Source organism: Copidosoma floridanum, unplaced genomic scaffold (genome assembly GCF_036245765.1).
Source record: "Copidosoma floridanum isolate Cflo_tuat_1 unplaced genomic scaffold, Cflo_Japanese_pri ptg000025l, whole genome shotgun sequence".
NCBI classification, from domain to species: Eukaryota; Metazoa; Arthropoda; class Insecta; order Hymenoptera; family Encyrtidae; genus Copidosoma; species Copidosoma floridanum.
Genome location: NW_028321902.1, coordinates 971,965 through 992,974, shown reverse-complemented (window position 1 = coordinate 992,974; position 21,010 = coordinate 971,965). Strand labels below are relative to the sequence as shown.

Genomic DNA, 21,010 nt, shown 5'->3' with positions numbered 1-21,010 from the left:
ACTTGCTAAGTTGCAGCTAGGACTCGAGCGCTTCCTAATAGATAAATAAAGAAATCTATTATATGCAGTATAGGTAACGATACGTTAGTTTATCACATGAGGTGAGTTGTTATCATTTGAATAGTCAGTATTAAAAGTCTCTCTAGTACTCCCTACCGTAAACACACTGTGTGTATTGCAAACATATATTTATATTGCGAAAGTCACGTGACGTTTTGGGACTCCCAATATCCTATGGGTTGTGTTCGCAAAAGGTTCGGTAATAGTTTCGTCAGTTTAGTCGAAGCAAAAAACTAACTTTCTTTTCAGCAATAGAAATTTATCAAATAGACAGTAGCACCATCTTGTATCCGTTGCACTCGTGATAAATGATCGCGTGACCATAACTGACTCAATTAACCGAGCCTTTCGTGAACGCAACTAATATCTTCTTTAAAGCATCAGTTGCCCCGTTGTTAAGGCAGTCCGTTTACGTACCTAAAAAAAGTTATTCCATATTCTCCGCCACGAGACTGGAAGACAATAGGGCTCTAATAAAGCAATTTAAGCAAAATTTGAGCTTCTTTTTTTTTTGACGAATCGAGATAGCTAAGTAACCCTAATTTTTAAATCAAAATGACCGAAAACAATAACTCTGATAACGATTGGGAATCAGAACCAGTAGATCGGCCTGATAGACGTGATGATGGCACGGGTCTGGCCGCGGGTCATCAGATTAAGTCTCCAAGCAACACGTCTGAAGAGGCAAGACAGTTAGAAATTAAACCAATCAAAGATCCTCACATCCTAACCAAAAATGATAAGGTAAGGCCATGAGCAACGATACACATAAATTCAATATTCTTGAGATTTCTTAAAAATTCAATAAATAGGCGTATTTGTAGGACATTCTGAAGCAAATTGATATCACAGAATTTTTAAAGGATACACTCAACGCCATCGTAAGTATAAAAGTGCTTTGTTTAAGTTTTTGTCTTGTTCTACTTTTTAAATATCCAATATTTCCTGCATTAAATGCTTAAATTGTGTTTAAAAAAGTATGTGCTAACTGTACTCATTTTCTGCTTTGTGAAAAATTTTGATTAAACAATAGTCATGAAAAAAATCTGTACCTGTCAGATATCTCATGATAGTATGTAACTTATATGTATGTACCTTTTTTTATTAGAAAAAATACATTAATAAGACAAATATGTTCAATTTTAAGGTCAAAGGTAAATCCATTATTGTCACGGGCATGAAGAATGTTAAAGACGACGTGGACAAAAACGCTTTCTTAGAAACCGTCTTCAGCTCCAACATTCCAGAAAAGTATGATGTGGATAAGGTTGAGGCGTGGTTCGACTCAGACAATGTCTTGTGTATATTTGTCCCTCTAAAAAATCAGCCAATTGTTCATGAATAGACTTTGATCAACATTGAAAATATCAGATGATTTATGGTGACAGCTGACAAAAGAGAATGTAGAAAAAGAAATAATAAATGATTTCATTTTTCGATTTCATCTATGTTTTTACGAATAATCAACCCAAGCAGTTTGAGACTTTATAGTTTCAATCACCTAAATACAAACAAAAAATTAAAATTTAGACGTTTCATATTATGTTAGTTAATACGCTTATACAGTTGACGATCTGTTATTTCTAAGTACAATTTCTTTATCCTGTACCTAATACAGATACTTATAGTTTAAGAGTCCGCTGAAAAAATACCCATGATACAGTATAGTAGAAATGGTAAAAGAGTGTCTAATAAAATTTTCTCTTGATTTTTTTGTTACGTATTGTTTCACAGGCTTTACTTTATTCGACACAGCTAAGACATTGTTGCTACAAAAAAAAGCTCCAGCAAAAATAATTATATGCAAGACTTTACATGATAATTAAATGGTTTAATAGATACATCGAACTTTCTTTCTACTTCAGGCATACATTTTTTCTGTAAAAGAAAAATCAGGATATTAACAAAAAACATCATTTATTAATGTTCAAATATTTACTTTTGAGTTACCCATGAAGAAAGCATTGTTGTTCCTTTTTAGTCATCGACTTGCTTTGTTAATTTATATATATATATATATATATATATATATATATATATATATATATATATATATATATATATATATATACATACATATATATATCTTTAATTAATGATGAAGTCAGTAGTCCGTTGTCACATGTTTTTCTTTAATGAAACTTCTCCTAATAACATTCATGAAACTATTAAAAGTATTTTGTTAACGTTGATTCAAACTAAGCTAATTGATAATGTGATAACTTATTTTCTTAAAGAGTAAAGAGTTTTGATTAATAAAACAAAGAACCTTACAAAAAAAAATTACCTTCATAATGTTTCGTGATGTTTTAACACCTGCTTGTTACAATCATACATTTCTCTCCTGATTTTTCCGACGAGTTTAATTTCAATGTTCTGTCTTTGTATTTTTTTAAAAAGATCAAGAATACCCTGCCATTCTTTTACAACATTCTAGGGTATATGAGCTATTATAAATGGAGAAGTTACTGAAGCAAGACATGAAGGAAACGAACGAACAAACCCACAAAATTTTTATTTTAATACTTTTATAGAATCTTACAAATTTATACACTGATACACTGAAAATATTATAAATACTTTTATAAAACTTGCAATTTATGATTTACTTTATGTATATATAGGTGATTCTGCCGTAACTTGCTCAGATCGACTTGAAAAATTTTTTAAAAAGAAGTTGGTTAAAAAAATTGTAATGTTTACTTTGTTTGAGTATAAGAAGTAATTACATATGTTATTTCTGTCTTTATCGAAACAGTCAGTATTAGGTGTTGTATTTTTTTGTGATTTACGCTACGTTTCATGAAATTGCTAAATAAGTCGGTATTTTTTACATCAACGAAAGATTAAACTTTTTCAGAACAAAAAATTACGCTATTTTAAGTAATGCAAATTTATTTAAATTCGGTTAATTTTGCCAGTATAAAAGAAAAAAACATAAAAATGTAAAATGTAAGTATGAAAACAATACAAATGCTGTTGTTGAAATTTTTATGACTTATCACGTATTTGATTACTTTGAGGCTTGTAAAAAATTAAAACAGATAAATGATACTAAGAATACCCTTTCTTTTGAAACCTGATTTTTAACGAAATCACCAACCTTAACATAATACTGGTTAATCATACAGTAAAAAAATATGTAATATAATCAGCTAAATAAACTCATACTTAATTTGATACAGATATGCTTATAATAATGAATATTAATTTTTTTAACTGATATCGAAACGAACACATTCATTTCTTTTGAATTGAGCACATATTTTAATTTGCACCACTGATAAATTCGTTTCTCGCGTGAATATAAAAAATACAGATCACATTCGATTTTTTGCTAAAATTAGTGAGACTTACAGAACGAGATGTGCATCATACAGCTGAACCACATGAATTTAATATTGAAAAAATAAGAAACTTTAGCGTACATCACATTTTTTTGTAACGTAATTCAACGCAATGGCACGTTGGCTTCTAATATTATTTATCGTATCTGTGGCTGTAGTCAGTCCAGCTTTTGGGTTTTTCCCTGGGTTTGAAAATATACTCAATAGTTTAAAAAATATTTTTGGATCTACGGTCGGCATTGGTAAATTTGTGAAGCAATCGGTTCAATTTTCATTTCACGAAGTACGAGATAACACACCGAAAAATGGAGGAGAGTACGATTTCATCATTGTTGGGGCTGGCAGTGCTGGTGCCACCATAGCTTCGAGACTAAGTGAAATTCCAGAATTAAAAGTTCTACTAATAGAAGCGGGTGGCCATGAAAAATTAATCATGGACGTGCCGCTATCGGCTTTGTACTTACAGCTTGACAAAAATGTCAATTGGGATTACAAAACTGAGCCTTCAAATGATTACTGCCTCGGAATAAAAAATCGACAATGTAAGGTAGCAATGGGAAGAGTACTGGGAGGAACGAGTACAATAAATGTCATGATAGCTGTCCGAGGTAACGTATGATTTGATATGATTTTAACTAAATATCAAAAATAAATTATATACTCGTTTTCATAGGTAACAAACACGATTACAACGAATGGGCTGAATTGACGGGTGACAATAGCTGGTCTTACGAAGGAATGCTGCCATATTTTAAAAAAATGGAGAATTTTAACAACGACTGGATCGAATACAATGGCTCCTATCATGGTTCGGGTGGTCCAGTTCATATAACGCATCCAAACTACCGTAGCGTATTAGCTGAAGCTTTTATTGAGGCTGGCAAGGAAATGGGTTTTTCTTCAGGTGACTACAATGGCCCAACGCAAACAGGATTTCATTACATGCAAACTAATCAAATAAATGGGGAAAGGATGAGCAGCAATCGAGCCTACTTACATCCAGCTAAAAATAGAAAAAACTTGATAGTCAGCATAAACAGTCACGTGAACAAAGTCTTGATTGACCCTCAGACGAAAACAGCCTATGGTGTGGAATTCACTAAACATGGAAGAAAGATCAAAGTTACGGCGAAGAAAGAAGTTATTCTGTCAGCTGGTGCCATAGCTTCTCCGAAGTTACTTATGCTTTCTGGAATTGGGCCTAAGGAACACTTGGAAACATTTGGTATTAATGTCTTGCAAGACTTACCAGTAGGTAAGAATCTCATGGATCATGTGGGTAATACTGCACTATTTTGCACTATTAATGAAACTGTTGGAATTGTTACGACTGAGTTTTTAAAACCAAAAAATCCAGCGATATCAGATTATTTCAATAAAAGAATGGGCCCATTTACGACCTTAAGTGGAGCAGAAAGTATAGCACTTGTTAATGTAGAAAATTTAAAGGATGAAACTGACAGTCCTAACGTGGAGATAGTATTTGCCTCTACTAGTTTTGTATCTGATCCATTGCTTCACACCATTTTTGGAGTACATAATAAATATTGGACTGATTACTTCGCCGATAAGTTCGGCCGTCATTCTTGGTTGATATGGCCAATACTGCTTAAGCCAAAGAGTCGTGGCAAAATATTGTTGCGAAGTGCAAATCCAAAAGATAAGCCAAGAATCATACCTAATTACTTCTCTGATCCAGATGATGTTCGCATTTCGATAAAAGGGATACGATTAGCAATCGAATTAAGCAAGACTAGAGCCATGCAACGATATGGTTCACAACTAAATGATCGAGTAGTGCCTGGTTGCGAGAAATACGAACCTAATTCGGATGCTTACTGGGAATGCGCTTTGAGGACATATACACTGACTTTCTGGCATCACTCGGGCACTTGTAAAATGGGATATGAGAATGATACATCTTCTGTTGTTAACTCAAAATTACAAGTAAGCTGTCAAATTGTAAAAGCTTTTATTTTTGTCCAATGTCAAGTTGTATTTTCACGTTTATTGATTACAGGTGAAAGGTATAAAAAATCTAAGAGTTGCGGATAACTCTGTAATGCCCAATATCGTCAGAGCTCATACCAATATTCCGGCAATAGCAATTGGTGAAAAGATTTCGGATATCATAAGACTCAATTACGGTTACAAATGAAACTAATAGTTCACAAAAATGTAACACAATAAAAAAGTAAATGAAAAATGTAAATTAATAATAACATTACTATCTGAAAAAGTCATTGGGTGTTACATATGGTTTTGAAAAGTACATAACAAACACATTTTATGCAAGATATTCGTGATTCATAGTGAAAATGTTGTTGCATGGTTTAAGATTTGTTTTAATTTTATTCATTATTTCCCACTCTTTATGTAAAATCCATAATTTTCTGGGAATATCGTAAGTACTCTTATGGGGATGGCGACCTAAAAAACTAATCTCAGACGGCGTAACCAGTACTTAGACTCTAGCCAATGAAATGTGAATTGGTTTATGCACTGTGCACTGCAAATTACATGTGTATGTATACTTTCTTGCATAATTCGTTCTCACATCTCATTGGCTAGAGTCTTAGTACCAGTAGTGCCATCTAAGAATAGTTTGCTAAGTCATGAAATCTTGAGGAATCAATTATAAGTTACAACCCTCAAAATTTTAGAGTAGGCTGCCGAATATAAACGCAAAAAAATGATAAATGAAAAATAAATTCCAAACATAAGCTCTTACGGCAACTAATAATTCTTTTACTGAAAGTTGTAGTCTAGTTATTTATTTACTAAACTTAATTAAGTAAAACACTGATACAATAAAACTTACACAATACTGAACATACTACCATCGCGAAATATGTGTGTTTACGGACTCAATGAAAAGATATTAAAAGAAAATAAAAAGCATAGGCAAGCATCAGCTGCTAGTATTTTGAGGTTACGAGCAAATTTTACATAATCATTTCTACAAACTTTCATATCAGATATCATGGTCTACAATTTTGAATCAGTACTTAATTTGACTCAATAAACGATATTTACGAAAATTCGTTTGAAATTGAAGCAGAATTTATAAGTGTTAACTTGATAATAGTCGCACCTTTGACTTGGGAGTCATGAAAGAACCACCTCAAGTGCGTGCACATGTGAGAGAAGAGGGGAAAGGGGCAAATCCAATCAAAAGTTTCTTTGGAATATATAAGTACAATTTTTGCCAGATTTTCTTGGGAGGATTCTACTTTTTATATATAAAAGTAAAAAGCTCGGTAAAAAGAGACCAGGAAAAATAACTCATAATGATAAATAATGCTTACTGCCAATTTAAGAGTAACACTATTCATTTTTTATTACGTAACAGCACCAAAGCCTTTTATATTTTGTGATATGTTGTCAGTGATTTATTATTTTGGAATAATCAATTTTAAGCAATTGAATATGCAAATTGATTGAAGAATTTTTTGCACAGTATGAATTTATGTATTTGTTCTTATTTTTACTTATTTGTATTAAACAATTTAAGTAACGGTATTTGATCAACTGATTCTAAAATAAAAGTTTGGACAACTGATTGTGTTATGAGTTTAGCTTTGAACTCGGAGTAGTAATCTTCAAGGTCGAAACATTATTCACAAAGTACTTATTGCATGAGATATGTTTTAACTTTATTATTAGAAAAATGTACTGTGATATGGATGAATTATTATCTAAAATTATATATTCAGAACTTGCTGTTTTATCTATAATTTTTGTAGGTACGTTTAAAATAATATTGTAGTATACTGTTTTTACAATATAAAATGGTAAATTTATTCTTATAAGGTGTACCACTCTTTCAAAAAATTTCATAAAAAGCTACCATGTACAGAATATCATCTTTTATCAAAATTAAATAAACATCACAGATGTTCTTTAGTGTACAATTTTTTTGTTTTCGATAAAGGTATGAATAACGAGCTAAATTAAAATTATTATATAGCAGAAAATCTGACGACTGCAATAAAATATTTTATACCAAAATATCTGAATTAGTTTAAAGGATTCATGATGTGACCAGAAAAAAGTGTCATGTTGTTGTACATAATCTTGAATAGAAAAGGTCTGTCGACAGGAAGTTCAACGGGCGGTGGTGAAAAAGATATACTGCGTGCAGACAACGTCATTACTGAAACAAAATTCCAATTGTATTAGCCAAAAAAAAAATAAAAAATATCCATAGTAACGATTTCCAATGTATTTTTAATGATTTTAAATCTTAAAATAAATTAAGTGACATAATTCAAAGAGGATTCTCGTAGAAATGTTGTAGAAATCTTAGAGACTTTGAGATTTTGCCAACATACATATTTTTAAGAAAGTATTTAGAATTGTGTGTCTATGTGTCAACAAGATAATTTACACCATTTCCTGGAGATTCTATCTTTTTGGTACTATTGAACAAATTATTATTTCTTTTCTGAGTTGCTGATTTTATGATTAGATAACAAGTATATTTGGAACAACAACATATCACATCTGATTTCAGTGCAACAGCCTCTCGTAAGAACACATGTTGAGAATGAATTCACTGAGTGACTTGTTTTTATAATTTTTTCATTTCATGGGACCGAAGATTATAGAAAAAAATTAGCTTTATCTTTAATCAAAACCTCGCCAAATTCACTTTCGACTTAAAGTGTTTGAAAAAATAATGACTCAAGTGGTAATGCTATCAAATTATTTATAATTTTCAATCAGTTATTTGAAATATCAATTCCACGTTTACCACCTGAATTCTCATTTCTCAATTTTATCATCAGCAATCCCTACACCCATTGCACTATTGAAGTGTTTAGATTTTGTGATGAACCATAAAGAAAAAAACATAAGTCCTGTCTACCTTTGATTTCAAAGGTGCTACAGTGGAGACAGATACTTTTTTCATCCTTATGCATGTTGCAAAAATATTTCATTTTTAAGTTAAAAACGCACATTGTTGGTTCAAAAACATAATTAAAAAACAACAAAAATCCATAGCATTGAAAAAACTATATCTCACTTGTAACTGCTGCTGCTTCACTGCCTTTTTCATTAACTTCGATGAAAGCTTTTTGTATTACTTGCGAAACATAAATTTTTTCGTTACATATACCATTGAAATTGGGTTTTTCGGTAAATATGTTGCTCATACCTAACTGTGAAGCCAGATACTTATGACTATTAAAAAAGTTATTATTAAATTAAATGTTAATAAAAATAAATGAAAAAAAAGTTAATTATTCGATTTTAAACTTTGGCAATGAAAGATTAACTTTTTGATACTTCTAAAATTCTTATAATCAAGGTCTGCTGTCTCAAGATTTCTTTCAACTTTTTCCAAAAGAATTTTTATGTAAAAGTAGTTCAGACGTAATAAATGTTGGACTGAAAAATTCAAAGAAAATTTCAGTAATGCTAACCTGACTGTACGATATTTTTAATTATTTCATTTGTTTTTTTTTATACACCAACTATTGATTACTTCGGCAGGCTCTTCAGTTTTATTAAAATCGATTGTTTCACTTTCTGACCGAAAGTATGTGCCAGTGATTTTCTTAAAAATTTGTCTCATTCCAAGATTGTAGGCAACATAAATTTTGTTGAAAATTTTAAGTCGACTTTTTGTGTAATCTGTCATCAACAAAATACAGTCAATGATTGATTACATGTAACTGCCATACTAAGATGTTATTTAAAAATTTGTGATGGATATTCCAGTAAAATTTTAATGTTTTCTCAAGTACCGTAATTGTATTTTGTATTAATTTTTGTTTTAAAAAATCAACGAGTATTTTGCATTTTACAAAAAAAACTTTTACAAGCCAGAATACGACTTGTGATTAGAAAATCTTTTGAAAAACAACTGAAATCGGTTTTTAACGAAATTCTGGGCAAACAGTAATAAAAAATTCAATTTTTCGAACCTTGAAAAAAAAACAATATTTTTACGTGTATTACTAAGTTATTTCTTACATTATTATTTCGAAAGATAAAAAATCATCCAAATGTAATACATCGAAAGCAAAACAAGAATTTTTAAAGCCATAATTAATTTTACTGATAAACTAAAAGTGCTCGAAATCAAATTCTCTTATGTCCATGACTTGTCTTCAGTGCAATTAGTTATTACAGTAAAGAAAAATTATTTATCAAATAATTTCAAAACTCATATTTTCAATAAAATTCTAAAAAAAATATAAAAACTAATTGACTTAAAAAACATTCAGATTTTTTTTTCATACAATTGTCCTCGTTGAGTCAACAAAAATTAATTTGTTTTGTAATTTAACATATGTAATGTCCAACTTAAATGATAACAAACAGTGACTCACATTGATCATATCAACTAGAATTTGAAATCCCAGGCAAGCGTGGGAGTCATCCTCAGGCAAAAAAAGAGTCTGGCGCATTTGCTGAGCAGAGGATCGAGCCATTGCCGAAACTATATATTAAAAACCAAAAATCGTCTCCATAGCCCCCAATCGATACTGTTGTTACAAAGACACTATGAGGTACGTGTGTAATTTTTGTTTAATCATTTCATATTTTCATCTTTGAGTATGGAAGAGTTAATCATATGACGCCACATAGCAATAATATATCTATATATGTGAGCAGTGGGAAAACATTTTGTTGGGCGCCCGACGATTTTTACTGTGTGCGTCACCGTAAAAATTGACTAAGTTAAGTCAAAACGTTCGGTAATGTCACTTTGTCTCACGATTACCGTCTCGACGGTAATTTTCATAGGGAAAATCACGGTAAAATTTATTTATTTTTTTCTCTCAGTGTACCGAGGATTTCAAGCATGGCCATCACCAGGCAGATGATGATTTGTCATTTAGAGAATAAGGAATTTGATTTTTAAACATTGTTTAATTTTCTTATCACATTCAAATTTTTTTGTAGATATTTCAAGCCACTAAACTTCATTATATATTGCTTGAATTTAAAAAACACAATTTTTTCAGCTCAAGAGGAGTGCGTGATACGATCGGAAAAATTGAAAAATTAAAATTAGATAATATAGGTCACTTTAATGTATATATGATAGTGAAAGCACTTATGTCATAAGCTTTTTTCATTTTTACTGACATTAGTTTCTCTCTATACAAAATGTATCGATAAAAGCGGTGCCATACAATATTCGGTTAACGGTGTCTTAAAAGATGATGTAAACAATTCATTTCGGATGTAACAGAAAAAGCAACGGTCACAGTATACATTCCCATTAACGTATATTTTTTTTCTTTTTCATTACGAACTTTTACCTTAGGTCGCTTTGTACATTTATAAGATATTTTGTATACACCATAAGTACTGATTAGAATGCAATATTTCTCTTAATGTCTTACTGCCATTAAATTAGTGAATCATCTACAACAATCACTTGACATGGGCACTGTTTGAATTTTAAAAATTTTAAAATTATAATTGACCATAACATTGCTATGGAGGAACCTAAATCTAACAGCTTCTCTTGAGAATTTAGTTTTTTTTTTCCTGGTATCACTACACCATTCAAGGACTTTTTACTTGTTACAATTCTAATTTTTTTAAAGGATTTATGATATGACCAGAAAAAAGTGTTGAATTTTTATACATAATCTTGTAAAAGAAAGGTCGGTCCACAATAAATTCAATAGGCGGTGGAGATGGAAGTTCAATTCTAGCACAGCAAAAAATTAACCCCATGTCTGAAACATGAATTCAAATGATATTAACGGAACAAATCGCTTAAATATTGATTAAGTATATGTGATGATCTTAAAATGAAATTTTCCTAAAGACCATGTAATCAGTATTTAAAGGCGAGTTTTCATTGAATGAAAAAAGCCTTAGTGCAAGCTTGTTGTATCAATTAACGTCACAAAAATGAATGTTATTATCTAGGTTGTAGACAAATTGAGTCTTAATAAATTATGTCTTTTACAAGAAGCTGTTACCTTTTAGTCAGTACAATAACATAGAAAATTTCACGAGTGGAACTCAATCCAATATTAGTTACAAAGGTTTTTAATATAATTTTTAAATTTCAAATTCCAAAGACCCTTTAAATTAATTCTAGCAAGATGATAGTACAAAATTAAATATGCGAAAATATGAACTTAAAAGAGTCAAAAATGATCTTTTCGATTATTTAAAGAAAGATGGATTAAAATACGGACGGATGAAAATAACTGCTTTTGCTTACCAGTGACTGCAGCAGCTTCGCTGCCTTCTTCGTTAATTTCGATAAAAGCTTTTTGTATTACTTTGTGAATACGAACTTTTTTATCACAAATACCTTTAAAATTTGCTTGATTCGTAAATACATCGTTTATTCCTAACTAAAAAACAAATAAATCTTACTGCCAAGGTTCGTATTCAAATTTGATATAAAGATGTCATAGATTGTTGTTGTACCTCAATTAAGTGGTCTTTCAGGTCTAGCGATGATTCAATTTTAAATTTTGGCAAAGATACCCTTACTCTTGTAACATCAGTGAAACACCATGAGTCAAAATTTACTTTCTCGAGATTTTTCTCAAGCTTTTCCAAACCATCAATTTTGTTGGGTACTATGATTACCATGTGAAAATCTTTATTCTTGAAACAAAAAACAAAAACAAAAATGATTCTTTAATTTTCGTTAAAAAAATTATTTTCATCATTTAATAAGTATTTATCTACCATATAAGGAAGAGCAATCACTTTAGCATCAACTCCGTCTAATTCTTTGTAGAAAAATTGTTTGCACACATACATCATAGGAAGATTGATGATAGTATCCTTGTCAATATGAAAAGATTTATTTTCTTTCCATTGTGGATCAAATTTATGTAACCAGTCTCCTTTGAAATACACGGCATTCAAAAGTATCATTTCCACGGTGTTGTCAAGATTATCTAAGAATTTTCATTACAATAAGTGAACAACAGTAAAAAAAGTGTTGACCGAGAGATTTTGAAAGTATCACCGTAATGCCAACCTGAGTTCACGATATTCTTAATTTTTCCATTCGTTTTTTCAATGCACCAATCGTTGATTGCTTTGGCAGACTCTACTCCCATTTTAAAATCGATCGTCTCACTTTTCGATCGAAAATACGTGTCAGTAATATTTCTAAAATCATCTTTGATACCAAGATCATCAGCAACATAAATTTTGTTAGCAACTTTCAGGTCAACTTGTTGCGTCTCCTGTTGAAAAAGAATACGATTAATTAGTATCAACTAAAGGTAACTCTGATGTTAAAAAAAAAAATTTTTTTAAAGTATACATATTTACGTACAGAAATAAAAACCTTTGAAAAATTGTATACATCATTCGAAATTAATATTATGAGTGTATTTGTGTGTAAGCTCTTATCTTTGTTTTTAGCTTTGTAAAATTTTTTATTATTTTTTTTAATTTTTAGGAAATCACTAAATGACTTTTTACAACATATTAATTGTCGATGAAAATTAACTGTACATGTTGACTACAAAAAGTTATTGTTATAATACAAGACACTTGCGTATGGCATTTGAAGACAAAAATCAATTATGAATGGAAGCAAAAGTCTCTTTTTAAAATTCGTACTAGCTTGATTGCAACATTTCCAACATATTAGTTAGTTACTACTATTAAATTAAACATATTCGGGAATAGCTTTCACAACTACACAGTCATTTTAATCGAATCAGGAAGCAAATTAATTAAAATCGACATGATGTCAGAATTTTTAATAGTCAGAGCAATTAAACGCTGTTGAATTAAATTATGAAATTTTTAATAAAAAAGAATTTTTTATGACTTTTTTCCAAATATTCGTACAGGATTCCTCTTTTCCATGTAATAGTATTGCTGGTACTGAGAGTCTTTGAATTATCATCGAAGTCTAAGTCATGGACATTGATATAATTTGTAAAAACCACTATTATTACCAAAGAAGACTTACATTCATCATATCAACTAGGCTTTGAAATCCCAGATGGGCATCGGCGTCATCCTCAGGCAAGTGGAGGTTTTTGCGCATTTGCTGAGCGGAGGATCCATCGGCGCCGTATGCAGCCATTGCCATAACCATATGGGCGCTTAAGCCCGAGCTCACAAAGTTTCCTGATTCCTTTCCGGCTAGGCTCTAAATTTTTTAATAAATGCAATAAGTTAAGTACCTACAAATAATACAATTGTGCAGACTTTTAAGGTTTCCTGATTTCTTATAATAGATCGCTAGACTTTCTTTTATTGATTTATTTACGTACGATGACTCTGTGGCCATTATCTGGGAAAGTCCACCGTTTGTCTTAAAAATGGGATGAGTAATTTTAAAAATTTTTGGACTCATCCTACAGAAATTGCTTGAGTAAAAAATGACAATTAATTTTGTACTACAAGAATTGTTGTTATTAAATATTTTTTTATAAGTGAAAGTATTTTCAATTTTTTATCATAAATTAAAAACGTTAAAAAAAGTAATGTGTATAAAGAAGACACTCAAAGATTTTCTGATTAGATGTGAAAGTATTCCTATACATTATTGAATATATTGAGTAGATAAAATTTAAAAAAAATTATTCATAAATCGGTAAAAAATGAATTTATAAATCTTATTAAATACACGAAGATAAGCCACTAACAACAAACCTTGTGGAAATTCGTAATAAATTTCTCAGCTCCTTTGGTCACTTCAACAGCTGTTGTTTTTTCTTTGGATGCCATCTCGTCCACAATATTTCTTTTTGTACTCTGATAACGTACTGCTCACTACTCGTCAGGCAAATGACTCGCTACTCTTAGTTACAAAAGATAGAAATAACCTAATTCAAAATTTTTGGTTTCATATGTCGAGTGGCACGGCTACGAGTATGGCCCGAATCGAATATGCTTAAGCGTCGTACTGAGGGTGAACTGAACTGTGCAGTGGCGCAGCTCGAGAGTGACGCGTGGAGAGAGAGAACCGCATATGCTAGGTAGTGCTGGGGATATCCTTAATCTACCAGGGAATTTTATTCGGATGAACATTTTACCTTCCGTTTTATATGAAATGTGCTCCTGTATGAGAAAGTACAGTTTGCCAAGTGCCAATGTGGTCAGGAATTGTTTGAACAAAGTTTTTATTAAACACATTTGTCAGAGTTTTTTTATTTTGGTCTAAAAAAAAGTATCTTTATATTCCTCGGCACATTTTGAACAAACTAAAAAAAAGTATACACCTAAACCTCACGGTTTTCGACAATGTGGAACTCGTATGGAAGTAAGTGGAGGAACTCTTGTAGAAACTGTGACATTTGGAAATGGCTTGTTTTTATTGCTGTGTAGGCATTTTAACCTAATAGCATTATATAATATTTCTTTTTTTTTCTTACTTTGATGAGTATATTGTCAAACACCGATAAAAGAAGGGTATAAAAATTACTGTGGTAGAGAAATAGTCTCGTATTATTTTAACGTTCAGGGAATTTTTATTTTTCATAAATCTTATTATTTCAAAGGAGTTATGGTATGACCCAGAATAGTGTTAAATTTTTATACATAATATTTAAAAAGAAAAGTTGGTCGACCATTAATGGGATAGCTGGAGGCGATGGTGGTATAAATTCAGCACAGCAAAGTATGCAACTTGTTGCTGAAGCAAGAATTTAAATGACATTAACGGAAAAATAAAAGAATTCTTAAAATGTTGACTAACTATTTGTAATGATCTTAAACTGAAATTGTCTAACGTACGTGTTTTAAGAATTTAAAGGCGAATTTTTATTCCATAAAAAAATGTCTCAGAGGGCTTATTTCATGAATTAACTTCACTACAATGAGTTTTCTTATCTAGGCTTCAGAGTAATTGTGTCTCGATAAATTGTATTTTTCATTATAATCTCTTATCTTCTCCAGAATAATAACACAAAATTTCTCGAGTGAAACTCAAATCTATGGTAGTTATAAAAATGTTTAATATAATTAGTAAACTTTGAATTTCAAACACACTTTTCCGTGAAACTCAATTCAAGTAATATAATACTAAAAAGTCTAACTAGTCCAGATATTATCTGGAAAAGTCTACTGTTAGTCTTAAAAATGGGATGAATAGTTATTAATAATTTTGGACACATATCCTATGGAAATTGCCTAGGGGAAAAATATTGATTTTTTCATCTCGATCAAAAATTGTTTTGATTTAATATTTTTCTACGTGTAAGAGAATTTAGAATTTTTTATTTTTAAATAGTGTTGTAAAAGCTATTGTGTACAAAGAAGACACTCGAAAACAGAATTCTCAATTAATCGATACAAAATGAATTTATAAATCTTATTAAATACATGTCGATGAGTCACTGACAACAAACCTTGTGGAAATTTGTAACAAATTTCTCAGCTTCTTTGATCACGTTTACATCTATTGTCTTTTCTTTGGATGCCATCTCCTCTACTAAATATATTTTTTCGCTCACTACAACAATCTGGCCAAGCAAGAGACTGACACTTGACTTACCGTTAATAAAGTTGCTAGAAATTATCCTGGCTTACATACGCTTAGGTGGGTATAGGTGTCGTCACCAGATAGGCTGGGGATCTTATATCTATCATTTGTATCGTAGACTAACTGATTATTCAAATTTCCTGAATAAATACTTATCATTTTGAGATACTAGGGGGCTCTTTCTCTTGTGCGTTTTGTGTGCCAATATTTTTCTAGGTTTATTGCTTTATAGTATAACTGGAAAATCACAATTTTTATTTTTTTTTTTTTTTTTTAGAGTGTCGAAACTAGTAGCCGTTCATTTTTATAGTATTACAGTAGAAACTATTTTATGTAACTTTAAAGTTTGAAAAATCTTTTAATTTGTTAGCTTTTTAAAATATAAATAAATTTAGTGTTAAATCAATGATTTTAATAGGTGACCTTAACTACTAAAAGAGATCTAATAATGTTGCCAAATAAAACAAGCAGCTAGGTATGTGCCAATTTTATACGAGACCAGTGCAAAGGCTGATGGAATCATTTACATTTTGATTTATGTTACATTGATATTAGACAATTTTTTTGTCCGATTTACCAATGTACGTAATATATGAACAATATTAGTTTAGGTATCAGGAATAATAAATCAGAATTCAGGAATGATAAATAACCAACTTATTTCTGTTATTTCGTTGTACGTTTATTCATGCAAAGTTTTATAGTCCTTAAAATACCAGAAGTTTACCTCTCTTGCTTCTCAACAATAATAATTATTACACAAATTAACAACAACATTCCTCAAAAAAATCATTGCAATAAAAAATGCAACACAATGCATTCGATGATATTGTTGTTGTATGTTAATCCTAAGGTTTGATTGTGATATTAGTCATTATTGCAAGGAAAGTAAAAATCCTAGATTAGATTAGAGGATTAACGACATGACCAGAAAAAAGTGTTAAATTTTTATACATTATCTTGAAAAGGAAAGGTCTGTCGACAGTAAACTCAATATGTTCTGGTGGCTTACATATTACTACCTTACCACTTCCAGCTGCAAAAATAAAATTTCAAACGGCATTAGCAGCAATAATAACAAAATTTTCAAAATAACTATTGCTAAGTATTTCTGATGATTATGAATTTTAAAATGTAAAAGTAACAATGTTTTGAAAACCAAAGACCATTTTTTATTAAATCAAAAACGACTAATAAATTTCTGGAATATAGTGTTACAAAATTAAATCTTTCGACAGTTTTGTCAGTAAGCATTTTATTTTATCTGATTTCTACTAAAGTGTGTCTAAAATAATGGACTGTGGTTTTGTTTTTGAAAAACAATTCATAAAACTTTACAAGTAACTCTCGGAGCTTTCTTAGTTGTAAAGAATTTGAATACTGTTACTAACTTATAAGTATTTATTCCGTAAATTTGCTAGGGTAAAAAATATGGTGTAACAGAGAAGTGGAATTATAAACGTTAAAGAGACAAAACGTAAAAAATGGATACATAAAAAAAAAAAAAAAAAATGTTTTTTTAAGTCAGAATTACAATTATGAAAATAAGCTCCAAAAATAAAGACTCGAGTGGTTAAAAACTCTTAAAACAGATAATTTTTTTATACGATCGTTTGTAAATAAAACTGCACAAAAATGTTAAATGTATCTCACCAGTGGTTGCAGCAGCTACGGTGCCTTCTTCTTCAACTTCGATAAAAGATTTTTGTAGTACTTGGGAAATGTGAGCATCCTCGTCACACATACCCTTAAAATTTGCTTTTTTCGTAAATACGTCGCTCATCCCTAACTATAGAACAACGTAGTTAAATTCACTTTCAAAGACCATATTCACATTTAATATAAATATGTCGCAGATAGTTAGCATACCTTCTTTAGGTAACCATTCAGGTCTAGCGTTGATTTAATTTTGAATTTTGGTAACGAAATATTTAAGAGTTTATGATCTACGATCGATGGATTAAAATATACTTTTTCAAGATTTTTCCCAATTTCTGCGAAGCCTTCAATTTCATCAGGTAGTATGATAACCATGTAAAAATCTTCATTCTATATAAACGAAAATTTAAGCTTTTAATTACATTTAAAAAAAAATTAATTTAGAAAATTGAATAAATGTATACTATCTACCACATAAGGAAGAGAAACCGCTGTAGCTTTAAAATTTTGTAATTTTCGGTATCGAAAATATTTGCGTATAACACACATCGTAGGAACTTGGATAACAGTACGTCTGTCAATATGAAAAGATCTCTTTTGTGTCATTTCTGGATTAAATTTATGCGACCATTCTCCTTTAAAATACGCGGCATTTAATAGCAACATTCTCATGTCTTCGTCAAGATCATCTGAAAATTTTTATTTATTATAAAAAAAGTTAAAAATTATTTGAAAAGTCGCAGAAATACCAACCAGGCTTCACGATTTCTTTTATATTTCCATTCGTTTTTTCAATGCACCAATCGTTGATTGCTTTGGCAGACTCTACTTTCATTTTAAAATCGATTGTCTCACTCATCGATCGAAAATACGTGCCAGTAATTTTTTTAAAATAATTTTTAATATCAAGATGCTTAGCAACATAAATTTTGTTAGCAAAGTTTAGGTCGACTCTTTGCGCTATCTGTTAAAACAGAATACGATAAATTATAAACAGCACTTATCTACTACAAAATCACACATTATCAGACAATGTATACCATAACAATGAACTTGAGGTGAATGTGATATTAGTGAAAAAAATTACAATAAGAAATTATACATACACGGAAGTGTAATGCAGTTGAGAATATTATTATAAGTTCTTTAATTAATATCATGTGAAAATTCGAATAGTCATCAATATAAAGACGTTGAAAATATATTTTTTTTAATAATATTCGTGACACTCACCAAATCCATATTCTTAATAAACAATTAATGGAAATAACATTATTTTTATCAGCTTCATTAGATTATTTTTTATCTTTTAAAACTTCCAGAAAAGCGTTAAACAATTTTTTAATAATTTATACATCATCGATAAAATTAACTAGACTTGTTGACTGTAAAAAGTAATATGAATGATTTAAGGTACTGACGTAAGCCATTTGAATACAAAATTCTGTTACAAAAAAAAAGTAAATATCTTTTTTTTTTGTTAAAAACTCTTAAAAACTTGTTTGTGATATCTGCAACATAACTAGTTATTGTTGTAAGAATAAACATATTCGTGTATAGCTTTCACAACTATACACAGTCATTTTAATCGAATCAGAAAACGAATTAATTAAAATTGACATGATGTCAGAATTTTTGAGAGTCAGAGGAACTGAACGCTGTTCAACTAAATTATGAAATTTCCAATAAAAATTAATTTTTTTCCAAATATTTTTACGTGATTCCTCTTTTTCACGTAAAAGTATTGTTGGTACTGAGAGTCTTTGAATTATTATCAAAAACTAAGTCATGGACATAGATATAATTTTTAAGAGCTACTTTCATTACCAATAGGAACTTACATTGAGCAAGTCAATGAGGCTTTGAAACCCCAGTTGGAATTGCATGTCATCCTTATATTCCTTAGGCAGAAAAAGAGTCTGGCGTATTTGCTGAGCGGAGGTTCCATCGGCACCGTATGCAGCCATTGCCAGAACCATATATGTGCTCAATCCCGAGCTCACGAAATTCCCAAAGTATTCATTGGCTATAATCTAAATTTTTTAATAAAAGACAATTCATCAATAGACAATTAATAGAATTACATACAGATACTTGGGACTGATTAATTTGTCCCTATTGATCGCAAAACGGGGTTTACCGATTTATTATCGTGCAACTGAGTTAACTTTGTATATTTATTTGGATATAATGATGTACATCCTCTGTTATAAAATATTATGAATAGTTTATGTCTACCAATACAGTAGACGATGAAAAAGATGGTAAATACTGAATTAAGGAATAGAAGATAACTGTTGAATGTAGGCCATGTAAAGCAAAAGCTTATTTAAAAAATATGGTTTTTCTGACTCATCGTAGTTGGTTGATTAAAAATATTCAATAATAAAATACGTTTTTACAAGTATGGAAAATTTTAATTTCTGAAAAAAAATAGTTTGCTTTGAATTTTTACGAAATATTATGAAGTTTCATGAAAACCAAATATTACTGACAGAGAAGATACGACGAAGATACGAAGATAAATCGTTTGATAAGATATGGAAGGATATAAATACATAAGTGAATATTTGAAAATAAAATAAAACTTTTTGTCCAACAAATCGGTGCAAAATAAAGTTGTAAGCCCCATATTAAATGTATTTAGATGGGCAACTAACGACAAACCTTGTGGATGTCCATGGACAATTTATCAGCTCCCCAAATCACAGTATCTTTAGATGTCATTTTAACTACAATATTTTTTTTGTTTCTACTTTGAAAACGTGTTGTTCACCGTAGTAATCTACCCGAGAAACTAATTGACACATCAACGATAATGTCGCTGGCAACTAACCCCACCTATATGTGTATATCGTGCATAGGTGTGCCAGTAGTGCGCGTTCAGATGTTGTAATGCATCGTAGGGAGGTGAGAATCTATAAAATAACGATGACAGATAATATTAGATTTCCTATTTCTCAATATGGCCTTTTTTCTAGATTTTTGTTGATTGTAATAAGTAACTAATATAATTATTGTAACTTGAAGTTAAAAACTTAATTAAATTTGTACAATTCGTGATATAATAGAATATAATATTCGTAAGAAGATTGAGAAAAAAGTAAACTTTTTTTCATGAATTAATGTTTGTAAGACATGCATATTTGAATTACAAAGTGTTTTTTAACACATGAATAAATTAGCAAATTTAAACTAATTACAGTTATTGTTACATACAATTTACGGAATCTTTTTAAAAAAAGCCTCAAAACCCCTTTTTTCAAACACTTATCAAATCTCCAAATACTTAAGCCGTTAGACCTGCTAAGAATAATGATAACATGTTGTTTTTTTACACAGGCGTCTGTAGATTCACGTACATGTGAATCTCGATGTGAAGATAAAACTTACATCGATACAAATTTATACACAATAATCGAGAAATCTGAAAATGTTAAATCGTTTTCAGAAGCTTCGTATTCGTGAGCTTCTTTCAGCGTACTAGTAGCTA

General features: G+C 30.2%; 3 protein-coding genes across 3 annotated transcripts; 1 reads left to right on the top strand and 2 right to left on the bottom strand.

Moving 5' to 3' along the window:
- The first annotated feature begins 592 nt into the window (after positions 1–592).
- On the top strand, positions 593–5,565 carry LOC106645427 (glucose dehydrogenase [FAD, quinone]). The gene is made up of 6 exons (XM_089595441.1): positions 593–804; positions 885–941; positions 1,208–1,361; positions 3,692–4,015; positions 4,081–5,354; positions 5,428–5,565. Exons 1-6 carry the CDS (start codon positions 616–618, stop codon positions 5,563–5,565), a joined length of 2,136 nt encoding a protein of 711 aa, XP_089451567.1. The 5' UTR covers positions 593–615.
- A 1,861-nt stretch (positions 5,566–7,426) lies between these two features.
- LOC106645428 (alaserpin-like) lies at positions 7,427–13,455 on the bottom strand. The gene is made up of 6 exons (XM_089595440.1): positions 13,339–13,455; positions 12,388–12,598; positions 12,111–12,304; positions 11,823–12,005; positions 11,611–11,746; positions 7,427–7,563 (listed from the first exon to the last, which is right to left on the bottom strand). The coding sequence occupies exons 1-6, from the start codon at positions 13,453–13,455 to the stop codon at positions 7,427–7,429; spliced, it is 978 nt and encodes a 325-aa protein (XP_089451566.1).
- A 3,243-nt stretch (positions 13,456–16,698) lies between these two features.
- LOC106645429 (alaserpin) lies at positions 16,699–20,296 on the bottom strand. The gene is made up of 7 exons (XM_089595139.1): positions 20,185–20,296; positions 19,359–19,550; positions 18,271–18,481; positions 17,989–18,206; positions 17,728–17,907; positions 17,512–17,647; positions 16,699–16,894 (listed from the first exon to the last, which is right to left on the bottom strand). Exons 1-7 carry the CDS (start codon positions 20,242–20,244, stop codon positions 16,761–16,763), a joined length of 1,131 nt encoding a protein of 376 aa, XP_089451265.1. The 5' UTR covers positions 20,245–20,296; the 3' UTR covers positions 16,699–16,760.
- Positions 20,297–21,010: the final 714 nt, after the last annotated feature.

Coding starts and splice junctions, on each gene's coding strand:
- LOC106645427 (XM_089595441.1), top strand. CDS start 616: ATGACCGAAAACAATAACTCTGATAACGATTGGGAATCAGAACCAGTA. Junction 805..884: donor TCCTAACCAAAAATGATAAG/GTAAGGCCATGA, acceptor GCGTATTTGTAG/GACATTCTGAAGCAAATTGA. Junction 942..1,207: donor AGGATACACTCAACGCCATC/GTAAGTATAAAA, acceptor TTCAATTTTAAG/GTCAAAGGTAAATCCATTAT.
- LOC106645428 (XM_089595440.1), bottom strand. CDS start 13,455: ATGGCTGCATACGGCGCCGATGGATCCTCCGCTCAGCAAATGCGCAAA. Junction 12,599..13,338: donor GCCTAGTTGATATGATGAAT/GTAAGTCTTCTT, acceptor CTTTTTCAACAG/GAGACGCAACAAGTTGACCT. Junction 12,305..12,387: donor TAAGAATATCGTGAACTCAG/GTTGGCATTACG, acceptor GAAAATTCTTAG/ATAATCTTGACAACACCGTG.
- LOC106645429 (XM_089595139.1), bottom strand. CDS start 20,244: ATGACATCTAAAGATACTGTGATTTGGGGAGCTGATAAATTGTCCATG. Junction 18,207..18,270: donor AAAAGAAATCGTGAAGCCTG/GTTGGTATTTCT, acceptor AAAAATTTTCAG/ATGATCTTGACGAAGACATG. Junction 17,908..17,988: donor CGGTTTCTCTTCCTTATGTG/GTAGATAGTATA, acceptor TCGTTTATATAG/AATGAAGATTTTTACATGGT.